Below are 16,833 nucleotides of genomic sequence, written 5' to 3'. Positions count from 1 at the left end.
TTAAGACAGATTGAAAGGAATACATTTAGGAAATATGTTTTGTTTGTTTTGCTCTCATGAGTTGGTTACTGCAGCTCCTTTAATTCTCTTGGATACGCTGTTGGGGAATGGGGGGCGCCTTGGGGAGTGGGTGCCTTGAGGAGTGGGGGTGGGGCGCCTTGGGGAGTGGAGGGGGTGCCTTGAGGGGTGCCTTGGAGGCGTGGCTTGGAGCGTGGAGTGGTGCCCTGGGGCCTGGAGGGGTGCCGTGGAGGGGTGCGTGGAGGCGTGGCTTGGGGGGGGTGCCTTGGATCATGGAAGGGTGCCTTGGGGCGTGGAGGGGGTGACTTGGGGCATGGAGTGGTGCCTTGGGGCATGGAGGGGTGCCTTGGGGCATGGAGTGGTGCCTTGGGGCTTGGAGGGTGTGCCTTGGGGCATGGAGTGGTGCCTTGGGGCATGGAGGGTGTGCCTTGGGGCATGGAGGGTGTGCCTTGGGGCATGGAGGGTGTGCCTTGGGGCATGGAGGGGTGCCTTGGGGCGAGGAGGGGTGTCTTGGGGAGTGGAGGGGGTGCCTTGGGGAGTGGAAGGGGTGCCTTCGGCGTGGAGGGGGTGCCTTGGGGAGTGGAGAGGGGTGCCTTGGGGAGTGGAGAGGGGTGCCTTGGGGAGTGGAGAGGGGTGCCTTGGGGCGTGGAGAGGGTGCCTTGGGGGCGTGGGGGGTGCCTTGGGGGCGTGGGGGGTGCCTTGGGGCGTGGAGGGGGTGTCTTGGGCGTGGAGGGGGTGCCTTGGGGGCGTGGTGGGGTGCCTCGGAAGTGGAGGAGGTTGTCTCTGGCGTGGAGGGGGTTGTCTCGGGCGTGGAGGGGTGCCTTGGGGCGTGGAGGGGTACCTTGGGGCGTGGAGGGGTGCCTTGGGGCGTGGAGGGGGTGACTTGGGGCATGGAGGGGTGCCTTGGGGGCGTGGAGAGGTGCCTTGGGGGCGTGGAGAGGGTGCCTTGGAGGTGTGGGGGGGGTGCCTTTGGGCGTGGAGGGGGTGCCTTGGTGAGTGGAGGGGATGCCTTGGGTCGTGGAGGTTTGCCTTGGGGAGTGGAGGCGTGTGCCTCGGGAGTGGATGGGGGTGTCTCCGGCGTGGAGGGGTGCCTTGGGGCGAGGAGGAGTGCCTTGGGACGAGGAATGGTGTCTTGGGGAGTGGAGGGGGGAGCCTTGGGGCGTAGAGAGGGTGCCTTGGGGGAGTGGAGGGGAATGCCTTGGGGCGTGGAGGGGTGCCTTGGGGAGTGGAGGGGGTGCCTTGGGGAGTGGAGGGGGTGCCTTGGGGCGTGGAGGGGTGCCTTGGGGAGTGGAGGGGGTGCCTTGGGGAGTGGAGGGGGTGCCTTGGGGAGTGGAGAGGGGTGCCTTGGGGCGTGGAGGGGTGCCTTGGGGAGTGGAGGCGTATGCCTCGGGAGTGGAGGGGGTGTCTCAGGTTTGGAGGGGTGCCTTGGGGTGAGAAGGGGTGCCGTGGGGCGAGGAGGGGTTCCTTGGGGAGAGGAGGGGGTGCCTTAGGGCCTAGAGAGGGTGCCTTGGAGGAGTTAATGGGGATGCCTTGGGGAGTGGAGGGGGATGCCTTGTGGAGGATGATGCCTTGGGGAGTGGAGGGGGTGCCCTGGGGAGTGGAGGGGGTGCCCTGGGGAGTGGAGGGGTGCCCTGGGGGTAGAGGGCTGCCTTGGGGGAGTAAAGGGGAATGCCTATGGTTTGGAGGAGGGTGCCTTGTGGAGGATGATGCCTTGGGGAGTGGAGAGGGTGGGGTGGAGGGGGGTGCCTCGGGAGTGGAGGCGTGTGCCTCGGGAGTAGAGGGGGTGTCTCAGGTGTGGAGGGGTGCCTTGGGGCGTGGAGGCGTGTGCCTCGGGAGTAGAGGGGGTGCCCTCAGGAGTGGAGAGGGGTGCCTTGGGGAGTGGAGAGGGGTGCCTTGGGGAGTGGAGAGGGGTGCCTCGGGAGTGGAGGCGTGTGCCTCGGGAGTAGAGGGGGTGTCTCAGGTGTGGAGGGGTGCCTTGGGGTGAGGAGGGGTGTCGTGGGGTGAGGAGGGGTTCCTTGGGGAGTGGAGGGTGTGCCTTGGGGGAGTGGATGAGGATGCCTTGTGGAGGATGATGCCTTGCGGAGTGGAGAGGGGTGCCCTCAGGAGTGGAGAGGGGTGCCTTGGGGAGTGGAGAGGGGTGCCTTGGTGAGTGGAGGGGGTGCCTTGGTGAGTGGAAGGGGTGCCTTCGGCGTGGAGGGGGTGCCTTGGGGAGTGGAGAGGGGTGCCTTGGGGAGTGGAGAGGGGTGCCTTGGGGAGTGGAGAGGGGTGCCTTGGGGCGTGGAGAGGGGTGCCTTGGGGCGTGGAGAGGGGTGCCTTGGGGCGTGGAGGCGTGTGCCTCGGGAGTGGAGGGGGTGTCTCAGGTGTGGAGGGGTGCCTTGGGGTGAGGAGGGGTGTCGTGGGGTGAGGAGGGGTTCCTTGGGGAGTGGAGGTTGTGTCTTGGGGCGTAGAGAGGGTGCCTTGGGGGAGTGGATGGGGATGCCTTGTGGAGGATGATGCCTTGCGGAGTGGAGGGGGTGCCCTCAGGAGTGGAGTGGTGCCCTGGGGGGTAGAGGGCTGCCTTGGGGAGTGGAGGGGGTGCCTTATGGAGTGGAGGGGGGTGCCTTGGGGGGTGGAGGCGTGCCTTGGGGCGTGGACGTGTGCCTTGGGGCTCCTGGGGACATGAAATGTTCCACTCCGGTTTGCTCAAGCTGTAGATTCACTTTTGTTTTTTTGCTCCCTTTGTTTTTTTTTTTTTTATTTAATTTAATTGTGAATAATCCACATCTCATGTGCAGCCCTCGATTGCTGCAGACCAAAAAGTGACCCCGCTTGAAATATTGACCCTTTGATTACATTCCAGACATTTGGTTTTGGAGTGGTTACTGTTTGATGGAACCTGGCCTGTAGGTGTAGAGTTACCAATTTTATACTTAATGGTTTCTTTTGTTCTCCTTCCGATGGAGATGTCTTTTACTCTACATTTGGGTCGTTTCTGCAGGTCTGACTACCCTTTTGCATGTTTTCCTCCATGCTCGCTGACACGCGCACTCTTTCCCACTTTTCACACTCACTCTTTCTCACTTTTCACACTCCCACTCCGATTATTGCTCCTAATTCTGACTCGCGCGCACTCTCCGTCTGTTCTACCCCTCAGACCTCAGCCTCTACACACACTCACATATACAGCACCTTAGCTCAGGCGGTGAAATAAATGTGTAAAAGTTGGAAGAATGTGTAGAGGCCGGATTGCGGCCCGAGCGGAGGCCATGACGTGACCGGAACATCTAAGAGTCGGAGAAATAACCAGATTATAATCTCTGTTGCTATTCTGTTTTTCAGAGACTTCAAATCGCTCCGAAAAGAAAATGTTTACGAAAACAACCACCTGGTAAGTGAGCCGTGCCGTCCAGTGACGTTCCGTGGTGCCGCGAGGCATGGACCTAGTGATAAGGTCGGGTCGAACCAACCCCGGGGTGGTAATGTGAGGTGAAATCGACATTGGCAGCCGATGTCATGTTATCAAAGCAAAAGCGAACTCCTATAACCACTCAAAATAGAGGGATGAAAGGATCACAGATGTACGGGTCCCTTGAAGTTCAAAATACCTTCCTTGTTTTGAAGAGTTGGTTTTGTGTTATCTGCTTTAACAGCTAGTTTGCTGGAGACATGTAAAGTTGATTTATATCAGGAAAAGACATCAAAGAGTCACTTAATTGAATGCAGACAGCGGTTTAGATCAGATGATGTGTTCTGCTGTTGACCGTGCTTTGTACATTACTTTTTTTTTTATTTCAACAAATTTTTATTGAGAGATTTTTTTATACATACAGTACAGTGTATATACAAGGAGGGTGGTACGGCTGTTCAATTGCTGTTTAATTCTAGTGCACCAACAGTAAATCAGATTCTTTATGTCCGAGTGTAAAGCCTCCTTACTTTTCCTGATAAATCCCTATCGATGTCCAGAGGTACTCTGCTAATGGCTATGACTCTCAGCATTACATCTGTAAAAGCTTTTCAGATACATTCTGGTGTAAAACTGTGTTTTATAAACCCATTCTGCAAAATGTCCGTATTTTGGGAAATTATCCATGTTTAGGCTTATGAAACTGGTGCTGTTTTACCAAAAACACATTCCTATAAGTTCTTAAAACATTTTAACTTCACAATAAAAATATTTTTCCTTGTTAAGCTCTTCGTTGACCGCCCCAGTGGAAATCCCAGTAAGAATGGGAAGGTCCATGAAAATACGTCACTCACACCGGGAAACATCCTTTACGACGCAACTTTTACCACACAGTGCCTTTACAACGCAGGTTTTTCAACGCAAGTCATTACAACGAATTGCGCTGGGGGGCGCTGTAGGATAGGTAATAGTTTAATTCACTATCCAACACCTTCCCTACTATCCACGGGGACTGGAGTTGGAATAGTAAATTAAATTATTCACTATCCAGCACCCCCAACGAAGGTCGTTGTAACGACTTGCGTTGAAAAACCTGATTTGTAAAGGCATGCGTGGTAAAAGCATGCGTTGTAACAACGTACATCCCTCACACCTGGATATTGGATGTGCCTATACACGTATTTGTGGCTTAGTGAGTAGTCCCCACACTTGCATTGACTTTATTCAACCTTCACATAAATTGCTCTGGGAACGCTCGCTTCTTCCCTTCTGCGGCCCCGATGGTGAGCAGATTGTTGTTTCCCGACCACTGCGCTAACCCCTGCTTGCACAGGGACCGGAATACTGGGTATTTATTGTAATTTTATTTATAAAGTTTTATATAGCGCGAACTTGACCCAAGAGGGTATCGGAGCGCTTCACATTTAGGATTGTTGCGTTAGAAGTTACATCAGATGCAAGAGCATAGTAAGTTACCGTACACATGAACAATCTTTCAAGAATTCGTAGGAGGGAGGGGAGGAAGGACTAAAAGCGGGGAGACGAGGAGGAACTGGGCCCGATGTCCGGCTGGGTAGGTGACGGTCAAGGGGGAAACCAAGGGCCAATCTCCTCATCAGCTGTCTAGCAGCTCCACCGGTCATCAGCCATGTTGCTCAAGTCTCAACGATCAGGAAAACCAGTTTTTAGTCCATTTGATTTGAGAAGGCTATATAGCGCTGTCTAGACCCAGGAAGAGCTGCACTTTCTCCTGGTGGGCGGGGAGTAAATAAAAAGGGAGGAATTCAAATAAAAGTAATGATTAATTCTTGCAGTCTCCATTTATTTTCATTCTTCCTATTCTGTCATACTCATCTCAGCCATTTGTATTAGTCAAATACTAGGCTGTGTATTCAAGGGTGGCAAGCATTTTCTTTGTGTAGTTTCTTTAAACCCAGAAGGTCTGCCATAACAACTCCTGGGGCTGCTCCTTAGGACATCTAAGGAAGGCCCCATGGTAGTAAAGGCAGAAGTAAATGCTTATTGCCACCCATCACCGTCCAGACCTAGTAACTTACGCTGCAGAGATGAACGAGGAAGCTTGAAGTAACTGTAGGCCAAGGCAGAGCCGACTTCAGTGGACTATGCCTTGAGTCACTCGTGTTTTGGACAAGCCCTGATAAGAAGGGCCATTTATAAAAAAATTGGTAGATCGTCACGCGAATTTCTCCATTGTCACAGGCCCTTCGTCTCACAGCGCCAGGATACCCGTTGGGTCACAGTGCGCTTTATAAACATTGGTTACATTACATTACGAGGAAGCAGCTACTACAGGATCAGTTTGAAAAGGATACTGTTGATAGGGAATTAGTGCGTTGCCTTAGCTCTGAGGTTTTCAAGTGTGAGTAACCTTACTATGCTGTATTCTTTCCTTCATTAATCATTGTTTTTGTGGGAATCTTTGTTCTTTGTCTCATTGTCTTAACACTTCCTTTGGATTTGAATCCCCCAAGTATGCACCTGAAGTGGGTACCCATATCCCCCTCAGCTGTCAGACATGATTCATGAAGTCTGACTTTTCCATTGGGTCTTTTCTGTTTGACTGTACATGCAGCTGTTGGTTTGCAGTGGTGGAAGCGTTGACGTGAGCGCCTCTACCACTTCCAAAGCCTGGAACCGTTCCAACTATTGCTCGTTCATCTCGCGTCCCGCGCAAGAGACCGCCTTTGCTAGAACTAGTCTGAGCTGCCCCTCTAAGACAGTATGACTCTTTCTTTCACTCAGTTTGGGAATTGAGCCACAACCATGGATTCCTGTCCTGGGTGAGCCTTGCCTTGTACGGTATTGGATTATGAAATATTTCCAGCTCTGAGCTAATTATTCTGAATGATAAGTTGGAATTTCCGTCGAATGAATGAACTTTAGAAACTTCAGAGGACAGCAGTGACGAACCAAGTGATGGTGTTTACGCGGTTTTATGATTTTTCCGGAGTCGAACACTGCCCTTCTAGTTGAAATTCCCACCCAGAGCTTGAGGTTTTTCTTAAAATGTGTATTATTGCACTTTCTGTAATGCAGCTTGACTTGAAGGCCTACTAAATGTTCTTGCCAACAATAATTTCACGAGACCGCTTGGCATGACGTAAGATGAAGAGCTTCCCCTGTGAGGGCAGGAACTTTATGTCCCAGAGTGCTGAAAGCCTCTTTTCACACAGTATGTTTTTTTCCAGGTTTTTTATGACAGTTTAATTCTTCTGTTCATGACTCTTTCAATGTTCTACGCCACCGAAGGTGTTTTTCCTTAATTTTTTTTTTTTTTTTTACTGTTTTGTACCGCTCTGACCTAGACTCAGCAGTTTCGAAATGCAGTACTTGGAATAAAATAGGTGACAAGGTGAACCAGGAAAGATGCTTAAAGTGAAACAGAATAAAATAAACCTTTACATAATAGTGGTGTAAGGTGGTATACAAAGATTTACATAGTAGTGATGTGAAAATGAGTTCTGTAGCAGTGTTGTAGGGCTGAAAACAATTCACTCTGTTTGTTTATGAAAATGTGGATTTAATAAAGTCATTAATAATACTTATCCAAATTAAACCTTGTGTGCTCAGATGACAAGGAGGTCATCATAACCACCACTACAATAGTCCATGGTGTGTGAAATCCATAGCATAGAAGTCATCAGGAGAAGCCCTACGTATATCGCGTGAGATGAGGTATTGTACCTGGGGTGTAGTTCTGAATGCGGCAGTGAGCGCAGACTGGCCTGTTGGAGCACTGTAGTCGGAAAGAGGAGAAAAAGCCACTGAGATTAAATCATACAAATGTACATGGGTTCAAAAACACAAACAGGGCCCAAGAAACCGCAATTTGGTACTACAAAGACACTTTTATATTTCTTAATGATACTTCTTTTCAAGCAAGTTTTTTTTATTTAGACACTTTTCAAAGATGTTAAATGTGGGTGCTTTCCTTTTCTGAGCGGGCAGGGTATTTAAGACCCTTGGTACATTTTCTGAGAAAGACCTTGCAAGCCTACTCTTTTTCTTGTATGTAAAAGTCTGCTGTACCAATTGGCATTATCAGTGCTTGTTTTGTGTTTGGTACGAGATGTGTTGCTGCATTTAGCACTGCTTTCAATGGAGCAAGATGGTTCTTAACCGCATCGCTGCTGCGGTTATTTTTGCGCTACGCGGCTTTTTTGCAAAAGCTGCATTAGATGACGAGCTCAACTCGTCATCCGCACACGCCCCCCTTGGCTGATGACGAGCTGAGCTCATCATCAGCATCGAAGGGGTTAAGAATGCAGGCGAGGATAGTGCGCCCATTAGCCGAATGCGATATGCCTAATGCCTCAGTTGCTGATTTTAGCTCTTGACAGGAGAGTATGCGATTCCGGTGTTTGATTTTATACAGCGGGTATCTCACAGACTCGGTATAGCCTGCCCGTGATCATTCAAATGAAGGGTTTCATCTGTTAGGAGAAGAAGAGATTTAGCTGAGAAAGCTGTTTGATGTTCTGTACCTCACTGCCCTGCCTGCACAGCCTAGTGCACTGGCTTGGTCTTTGTTTAACGCCTTAACCTCGGCAGCAATTCCGCTGCGGTGCAGGCGTTCTATTGAGTGGGCGGGGCTGCGAAGGCCGTTGGCTGTTCGCAGCACTGGGTAGGGAGACCAACTGGAGCACAGAAGGGGTTAATTGTTGGGATGAGAAACTTGGGGATTGATTTAGCTCTTGGCGGACATGTTACTCCTTCACAATGGTGACAGATATCCCGTCCCCCAAAATATAAATTGCATTATATCCTATAGGATTTATATTTCGGGTTACTCCTTCACAGTGGTGATGGATATCCTGCCCCCTGAAATATAAATTTCATTATATCCTAAGAGATACATATTTGGGCGGAAGGGATCACAGTTGTGACGGATCAACCCATCCGCCAAGGGCTAAATCCGGTCCTTAGCCTTTAAGGGCTGAATTTAAGAAACTTAAGTTAAAATGATATTTCAATATGATTTGAGCCAGGGTTTTAAGGTAATCACTTCTTCTAGAAATTATAATATAAATATATAATTTAATTCTGTGTATGGACTATATAGTGATAGAATGAGGTGCTAAATTATTACCTCTTTTTTGTGGGTTCTGCACAGTGCTTAATTTGAGCTGGAGCTTTCCGGTGCTGAGCACCGGCCCTTAATTGGTTTCCGGTGCTCGGCACCGACACCTAATTATCAACAACACACTCAGGGCAGTCTGCCACAAGGTGGCGTTGCTCATGTAATTTAGAGATGAGCAGCTGCTCATGTAATTTAGAGATGAGCAGCTGCTCATGTAATTTAGAGATGAGCAGTATAACAGATGTTTAGGGAAACGATATACATAAAAAAAATTATTAATACCTTCCTCCCCAGCCATTGCTTTAGCTTTGGGGGCCTGGAATAAGCTGAACTATCGCATTTACATGCGAGAGAGATGGTTAGTAGTTGCATTGGCAGCACTGACAGGGGCGATGGGTGGTGCAAGCTGCAGTGGCCTCCTGGTCAGAGCCCTGGCACTTAATATTTTACAAATTAAGCACTGGTTCTGCATGCAAGTTAAAGAGGGCAGGAGAGAAGTTTGAGCCCGGAGGGATGCATTAACCCCTTCACTGCGGCGGCTATTCCGCCGCAGTGCTAAGGGGGGAGGGCGGCAGAGCGGCGGGCGCATGCTGGTGACGGAACCGCTCCGTCACCAGCGTCGGTTGCGCTGTGCTCATGACGGAGCAGTTCCGTCACAGCCCCGTCCGCTCAATAGAACGCGCCGCGCAGGCGCGGCAGCAGGGCCATGACGGAACCGCTCCGTCATCAACACAGCGCCACCGCAGCTGATGACGGAGCGGTTCCGTCATCAGCAGGGGAGGGGTTAAAGCAATTTAGTGTATTAGGAGTAGGAGCTGCCAATTTTTACCTGTTGATTTAATTTAAATACATATGAACTGAGCCATCTTAATCTAGTGCTGCCAATGCCAATTGTATTCTTCGAGCAAACAAAGAATTTTGAGGTCAACTGTACTAATTTGGGTAGTATAGTAGACATAGATAACCATTCTAAAAGATTCTAAGCTTGTCATCAGAAATAATCGTCACCAATTTGGTACTGTGCCCTGGTCTGAACCCTGATTGCTATGCACTCAATACACTGTTAATAAGAATGTGGCCACTTTATTGGGAAGCCTTACATTCTTATATTTTTGGCACACAGAGGAGACCTCCGACAGGGCAATCGTTTTCCTTTACATTCGGGGTCAAAAAACTTTTTATTTCTTTCATTTTTTTTATTAATAATAGTATATATGTAGTGTTTTTAAGCAGTCCCGGATGATGCCGCCCACAGTGCAGCAAGGCATTTGTTAGACAAGGCCACTGCAGGAGCAGCATCGTACAGAATTCCTAAACAGCATGCGGGGGGATTTGATCATCATCAGAAGCATGGGCTTTGGCGTCTAAAAGTGGTGTACCTAAATTTCCGAAATTGCAGAGAAATTCTTTGTTAGTTTTCTAAAACAAAAAAGAGGCAAGTTCTTTACATGTTGATCTATCGGGCTATCGTGCAATTTCAAATTGTGTTTGCTGATGTATAATTTCAAATATTTTTTTAATCTGTTTTTTCCCTTTGATTTCAGTGTTTTGACATCAGGTTTTGGCTGTGGGACTGTTGTTTTTTGTATATTCTCCTTATTGGCTTTTAATCTTTCAGCTCCTTTTAGTGTTTGCCGTTCGCCAAGGTTGGTGCTTTTGGTCTGATTGACCATCTTCCCAAACAAGGGGCCTATCTCATGTACTATCTCTTTCAGTGTAGAGATCTCACAGAGGGAATGTGTATCGCCTGTCAAATGCTAAGTGCTAGAAAATGGCCCTCTCTGTAGGATCGCCCTTGAAAACTTTGCCTTTACCCTCCACTTTTGCTGAATTCGTTTTTGTTGGCCTTAAGACTCTGAGCACATTACCACTGCTAACCAGTGCTGAAATGCTTGTGCTCTCTCCCCCTAAACATGGCAACAGTGGTTGATCCCCAATTGGCATATTAAATTTACCTATAAGTCCCTAGTAAATTGATACTCACTGTACTCTCAGCCTGTAAATTAAATGCTGTTAGTGGGCCTGCAGCACTGATTGTGCCACCCCCTTTAGTAGCCCTTAACCATGTCTTAGGCTTGCAATTGTAGAGCCTGTGTATGCAGTGTAAAATACCATGTCAACATGGAAAAATAAACCTTTTGCCAGGCCTAAAACTTCCCTTTTCATACATATGTCACCCCTAAGGTAGGCCCTTCACTACCCAGATGGGAGGGTGCAATGTATCTAAAAGGCAGGACATGTACTTTAACACTTTACATGTCCTGGTAGTGAAAAACACTTAAATACATTTTTCACTTCTAGCAAGGGTTATCTCTTTTATAGGATACAATTGGGATTACCTTATTACATTTTATAAATGTGTTTCACAGTTGTGAAGAGAGACTTTTCAAGTTCGGTGTCTCTGGATCACAATTTAAAATCCAAACTGATGGGGAAGTCCTATTTTAAATTGCAATTCTGGAAATGCCACATTTAGAAAGTTGCCATTTTCTTACTTTAGCCATTTTGTGCCTGCTGCCTATGTCTGACCACATGTCTGGGGTGGGTGACAGTTTAGGCTTTGTGTATTCCCCCATACAGCCACACACAATGGGAGCTTAGGTGTGACTTGATGGGCCTTCCAGGCAGAATGGAACGGAGGAGCTGTACCCAGCCTAATAGCCCATATAACCACCAACCCAATTTCGAACAATAAGAGAATGAAACCTTGGAGATTAAGTCCTTTTTGGCATTTTTTTTTAAATCTCAAAACTTGTTGACATTTTGAGAGTGTTGTTAGTTACAAGATTAGGAAAGCTACCCGGGAGACATCAGACCAGTTAATGGTGATGGGGGCATTGGCCTACCCTAAATGTTCTTTAGCAGTTTTGAGATCTAGAATGGAGCCTTTGGAGCCGGTGATTTATTTTTTTATTGATTTTTGTCAATGTTGTATCTGATTTTTTGCATCCATTGGAGACTGCAGTATGGCTTATAGTTGTAATCCATTTAATATTGAAATCAGCTGGGAAAATTGGCAGAAAGGAGTGGGTGTGACATAACCGGTTTGGTAAGTTCATTGCTTAGAGTGAAATTATTTCCTGCATGGTGGCATGTGGTGATGAGTCTCCGGTTAATTAAGAGGGAAAGGATCACCTCCGCTAGGGAGAGTTAAAAGGATTCAAATTTTTGTCTGAGATTATGTACCATACGAGGTTACTTTTATGTGACTGATGCCTATTCTTCTCTACATTTGTCGATGTGTCTTTCCTGATGATGGAATAGTTGTGTGGCCTGAGTTCCTTAATGAGGAGTTTTGTGGAGGGGTTCATTAGTCTGTATCTGAATAAGTAGGTCCAGATAATGGTCTATGATAGTTGCTGAGGTATTGTTCCAAATGGAGACAGCAGGTCCATAGCAGATCACTTTTTTTTACAGTTGGACACGGAAATAGTCATTGGCATGAGATGAGTGGGGCAGGCCATCCTCCTAGGAGTTCACCTGTTGGAGTGGATGATGGGAATGGGAGCCTCTTCCTCAAGGTGGAAGCTAACCAGGGATGGAGAATGGAGGTACATTATATCACCGCCAAAGATGTGAGGCGTCTGTGTTAAGTGAGAAGATGGTAAATGGCAAATGGTCTTATTGAAGACCATATTTGTGCCAGTTCTAGGCGTGTTTGATACATTTTTTTCCCTCGTCTCCTCCAACCATTGGATTGAGGAGCAGACGGTGGTTGTGCCTTTAAAAAGTCGAGAAATTAATAGGAATGAATTTAGCAATCATTCACCAAAATGTACAGAGAGCTTAAAAGGGACTCAATGTACCCTTTACCCTCCAATGACATTGTAGGGAGGATGCATTTTCTCACCCTTACACCGCCCACTATTTGCTGCTTCGGAGCCAGAGGCAAGGCAAGGAGTGGAAACTGCTGAATGTTAACATGGTTGTTAGAACCCAGTTTCTTCCTCTTGAGTCCACTGCTTTCCTGGTCCCTGAGACCCAGTGTAGCAGGGGCAGCGAGAAGGTTGGCAAATAGCAGCACATGCGTATCGGAGGCTACAATTGGTTACCCCTGATTGGCATTTCTGATGGGTCTATCTTTATCCCTATTTCCTTAGGAACAAGATGATGCCCCCTGGACCACCTACAACTAATTCTTGTTTTTTCTGCTCCATTGCAGGCGTTCCGAGTTGCCGAAGATCAGCTTGGAATTCCCGCCCTGCTGGACGCTGAAGATATGGTGGCGCTGAAAGTGCCAGATAGGCTCAGTGTTCTGACCTATGTGTCGCAGTATTATAACTACTTCCATGGCCGCTCGCCCAGTGAGTACCTACTTGATGCCACTGTGCCCTTCTTCTGTTCTGTCTCTTGGTCTGTGCCCAAAGGCTCCTGTTTCTTCTCGTTGATGTTTTTCGCTCTGTCCTTGCCTACTCTCTTGTATGGGAGAAATGCGAAGTCATGAATATTTGTGCATAGAAGTATAGTTGTGGCGTTGATCAGGTTCATAATGTATTGGGTTCAAAATTCCAGGAAGCAATTTTTATTGCCAACTGAATCTAAACATTTTGCCAAAATTATTATTTCCAGACAAACGGCCTGATTTTGATTTCAGCGGATGGGTTATTCAGTCACAACGGTGGTCCGCCGAAGTATAAATCCTGTAGGATATTTTGTTATTAATATTTCGGCGGATGTCAAATATATCAACATTGTGACAGAGTAACCCGTCCCCCGAAATCTAAATCGGGCCCAAAGCTTTGTTGTCCATTATATTATTCTTATATGCACATTTCCGGTGACTTTGTATACGTCACTTCCTGGTTCCGCTTGATGTGCCCAACGTGCCTCAGTATTTACCACCTGGCCACTCAAGTTCACAAGATTGAGTCCTTTGGAGTTTAGCTAAGGTGTTTGAATGCTTTTCTGCGCTTGGTGTAGGTTCAGTGCGCCCATATTTCATTGGAGGTAGACCGTTCTACATGGGAAGAGTAGAGTTGCATGCGGGCCGGTGTGGTGACGCCGTTGCGTAACAATATTCCCAGCCGAACGCGGGGGGGGGGGGGGTGCCCCCTCCGGGTCACTGTGCACAAGCCCCTGGCTTGGGAGTTCCTGACGGGGTCTGGGGTGTTGCACCTTGTCGGAGCTCCCTGTAACGTTGTACGTTGCGGAGGAGCCCCCTCATGTTTCGTTACGCCACTATTGTGAAAATGTCAAGGTAATGTTGATGCAGCAGGTGGGAATGCAGTTGTCACAGAAAGGTTCTACTGACAGGTGCATAGCTGTGGCGTGTCGCGTTTGTCCTGTCTGGCTAGAATCCGGTGTCAGGCCTGAGGGCCAGGGTTGTGCCCTGGTTGTGTTGCATGCATTTTGATGTTTCCAGAACATTAACCACACAAACCTCGACAGTGCCTGACATGAGCTCGAGGCAGGTTTGCACAAACCGAACGTCGCTAATTATTTCAAGGCTACAGAGAGATGAATGGGTTCAGAGGTCCACCCTCAGATGAGCACTTTTCTGAGACCAGGGTTGTCAAAGAGAACCCATTGCTCTGCCTCATATGTTTCTGAGAAGTGACCCTTCCTTCTTGGCTCATGTTTGCTTTCAACAACACATATCTGAAGGCTTATTTTGTGGCTATTGTTAAATGTGTAGATGTGGAGGACATGGGCCTCCGAATGCATGCCGCGCCAAGCAAAATTCAGCCAGTCAAAATTCAGAAGCTTTCCCAAATGTTTACTGCTTTTGGTAACAGTATTTCTCTCATTGAGCTTTTAAAGTCATGCCAAATTAAGTTATATTTTATTTTATGGTGGTTACATTTAACCCCTTCCATGCTCATGACGGAACGGTTCTGTCATGAGCGTCGGTTGGCCTGTGCTCATGACGGAATCGTTCCGTCATGGTTCCATAAGCCCAATTGAACGTTCAGCACAGCGCAGGAATTTGCGCCGCGCTGAAGCGGTTAAACATATTAAAGTTAAAAGTCTCTCTTCTAAACATATCCTTAAGTACACTTTACTCACTTTATTTTTTTATTGATTTTGGCTACCAGATTTAAACAAAACATACAAAATCATTTAGAATCCGCATTTAACGCAGTGCGATATACAAACTACAGACCACAAAAGCAACACAATGAAAAACCAAAAATCTCAGATATTCATCAAGATGCAAAGAGGACAAGGGTAGGGTATATATTGATAATGTATTGAGTTTGTTCTTGTAGTAAAGAAAGCAGCGACGCCATATCAAATCTTAATATTCAGGGCTTTTATCAGTAAAGTAAAGTCTTTGAAAATACAGCATATTAGCACCAATTTAACACCCAAATACATCAATAAGCAACTGAAAGATGATCAGTCAACTTTTGTGAACGGCCTTCCAGGGAAGATTAATACCCTGAAAGAAATGAAAGGGTTCTTTTCCTGCGGGAAATGCAAAGCGTGCATCAATAGTAAGAGGGTTCTGGGATACAAAGTCCCTGGGATGAAGGAATTAAAATCTATAAAGAAATTAATCACCTGAACTACTCCCTATGTGGTATACTGCTTGTTGTGCCCGTGTGGGCTGAAGTATATAGGGAGCACGATCCATACTCTTAAAATCTGAATCCTTGAGCACTTAAGGGCCATAGACAAGGTAGATATGGCATATCCGGTGGCGCGCCACTTCTCTGAGCTGCATCATAAAGATAGGAGCAAACTACAATTCTATGGTTTTTAGACTCTGTACCCATAAACATCAGAGGGGGGGATCGGCTGAAAAGATTGCGCAGATTAGAATCTCAGTATATCATAGACCTTATGACTAAACATCCAGGTGGATTGAATATTGGGGAGGAGCTTGTCGTACATCTAGGCTCATGAATCTGCATCTGGGATTTGAAATATTTGAATCTTTGGTACCTGTATATAGTGTAGACATTTCAAATTAATATGAATTCTGTATTTTATAGCAATGATCAATCTAAGTCACACACCATGAATTGTAAATATATTTGTACACAAATTAGAAGTTTTCTGTTAAATTGACACATTGACCCGTATGAGATTGAAAACAGAAGGACGTATAGCCGATCCACAGCTTTATTGAACTTAGTTCATCCAGAACTTATTGTAAGACAAGAATAGGACAACACACCTTACATAGAAGGTGCGTCCTATGTGAATTGAAATAGTGCAATAAAGTTTTCACTTATTGAATAGTGAAAAACGCGCCTAGAGAGAGAATAGGCGCACCGTCCTTTCTCTGTTTCTAGAACATATGGGTTCAACAAAGGCCAAATATGTAACAAAACACATGCCTAATGAACTGCCCTTTCGAGGGTCTACTGTAATTCAATGAAAGGAACACTGCCGATACGCGGCAAGATAGATTGACTTGAAGATATTCACTATGTATAGTCATGAAATGTGAGAGTTTTTTTTTTTTTCGTTTTCATCTTGTAAATATTGTAAACATTGTATGAAACGAACTAGCAAAATACCTTCCAAAATGGCGTCCTTTTAATCAGAGACGCTTTGTCCTCTCTCTAACGTTGTTGTCAAAATTGTAACAGACACGTGCTTAATGAACTACTTTTCCGAGGGTCTACGTTAATACAATAAAAGGAACAGTGCCGGCAAGATTGATTTGTAAATATTCACTATGTACAGTCATGAAATGCAAGAGATTTTTTGTTTTCGTTTTGTAAATATTGTAAACATAGCATGAAACGATTTAGAAAAACACCTTTCCAAGATGGCGTCTTTTCAATCATAGACGCTTTGTCATTTCTTTAACTTTGTGCCCCATTGGTAATGCTTTTAAACCAGTCTCACTCAGTGTGCATTGAACACCGAGGAAGGCGTCACGCCGAAACGCGTTTGTTTTTGCCTGCCATAAAAGAACTTGAAAAGCATCTCCGTGAGTGCATCATCTTTTGGTAAAGCAGAGGAGTTGTGAGCGTGATATATATATGATTCAAAGTCCTGCTCCGTTCTTTACATGAGGAAAAGCATTCCTATAAACAACGAAAACCACAGGTACAGACCACTCCACAGCGCTGAGTTTTGAAATTCAAAGGTGGTTTATTCCCTCGTGATTGCCAGCATGACTCGTTTCGGCTACGACACGGTAGCTTTCATCACATGCCAGACAGAACCAATGACAGTGAATAAATAGGGCGCACAATTAACACACAAAGGGGGCGTGTACATTCATAGACACTGAAAACATATATAATTTACATCACATCCTGGTAAAAAACAGACCCCGTTTTTACAAAAGTTAAATACATGAATTCGTAAATAAATGTTGAATATGCTTAATATATACAACCTATCAATTAAAATCATTTTTAGAGGT

At 46.6% G+C, this 16,833-nt stretch overlaps 1 protein-coding gene across 1 annotated transcript in view; it reads left to right on the top strand.

The window, feature by feature from the left end:
* MICALL2 (MICAL like 2) overlaps nucleotides 1-16,833 on the top strand; it is a 155,056-nt gene that overhangs the window by 63,619 nt on the left and 74,604 nt on the right. Inside the window, exons 2-3 of the mRNA XM_086940595.1 lie at nucleotides 3,337-3,385; nucleotides 12,667-12,808. Coding sequence (XP_086796721.1) covers nucleotides 3,337-3,385; nucleotides 12,667-12,808 — 191 coding nt within the window. The remainder of the gene's footprint in view (nucleotides 1-3,336; nucleotides 3,386-12,666; nucleotides 12,809-16,833) is intronic.

The sequence above is a fragment of the Lissotriton vulgaris genome, chromosome 10, assembly GCF_964263255.1.
Source record: "Lissotriton vulgaris chromosome 10, aLisVul1.2, whole genome shotgun sequence".
NCBI lineage: Eukaryota > Metazoa > Chordata > Amphibia > Caudata > Salamandridae > Lissotriton > Lissotriton vulgaris.
The sequence above is the reverse complement of the archived record's forward strand: the minus strand, read 5'-3'. Positions and strand labels throughout refer to the sequence as shown.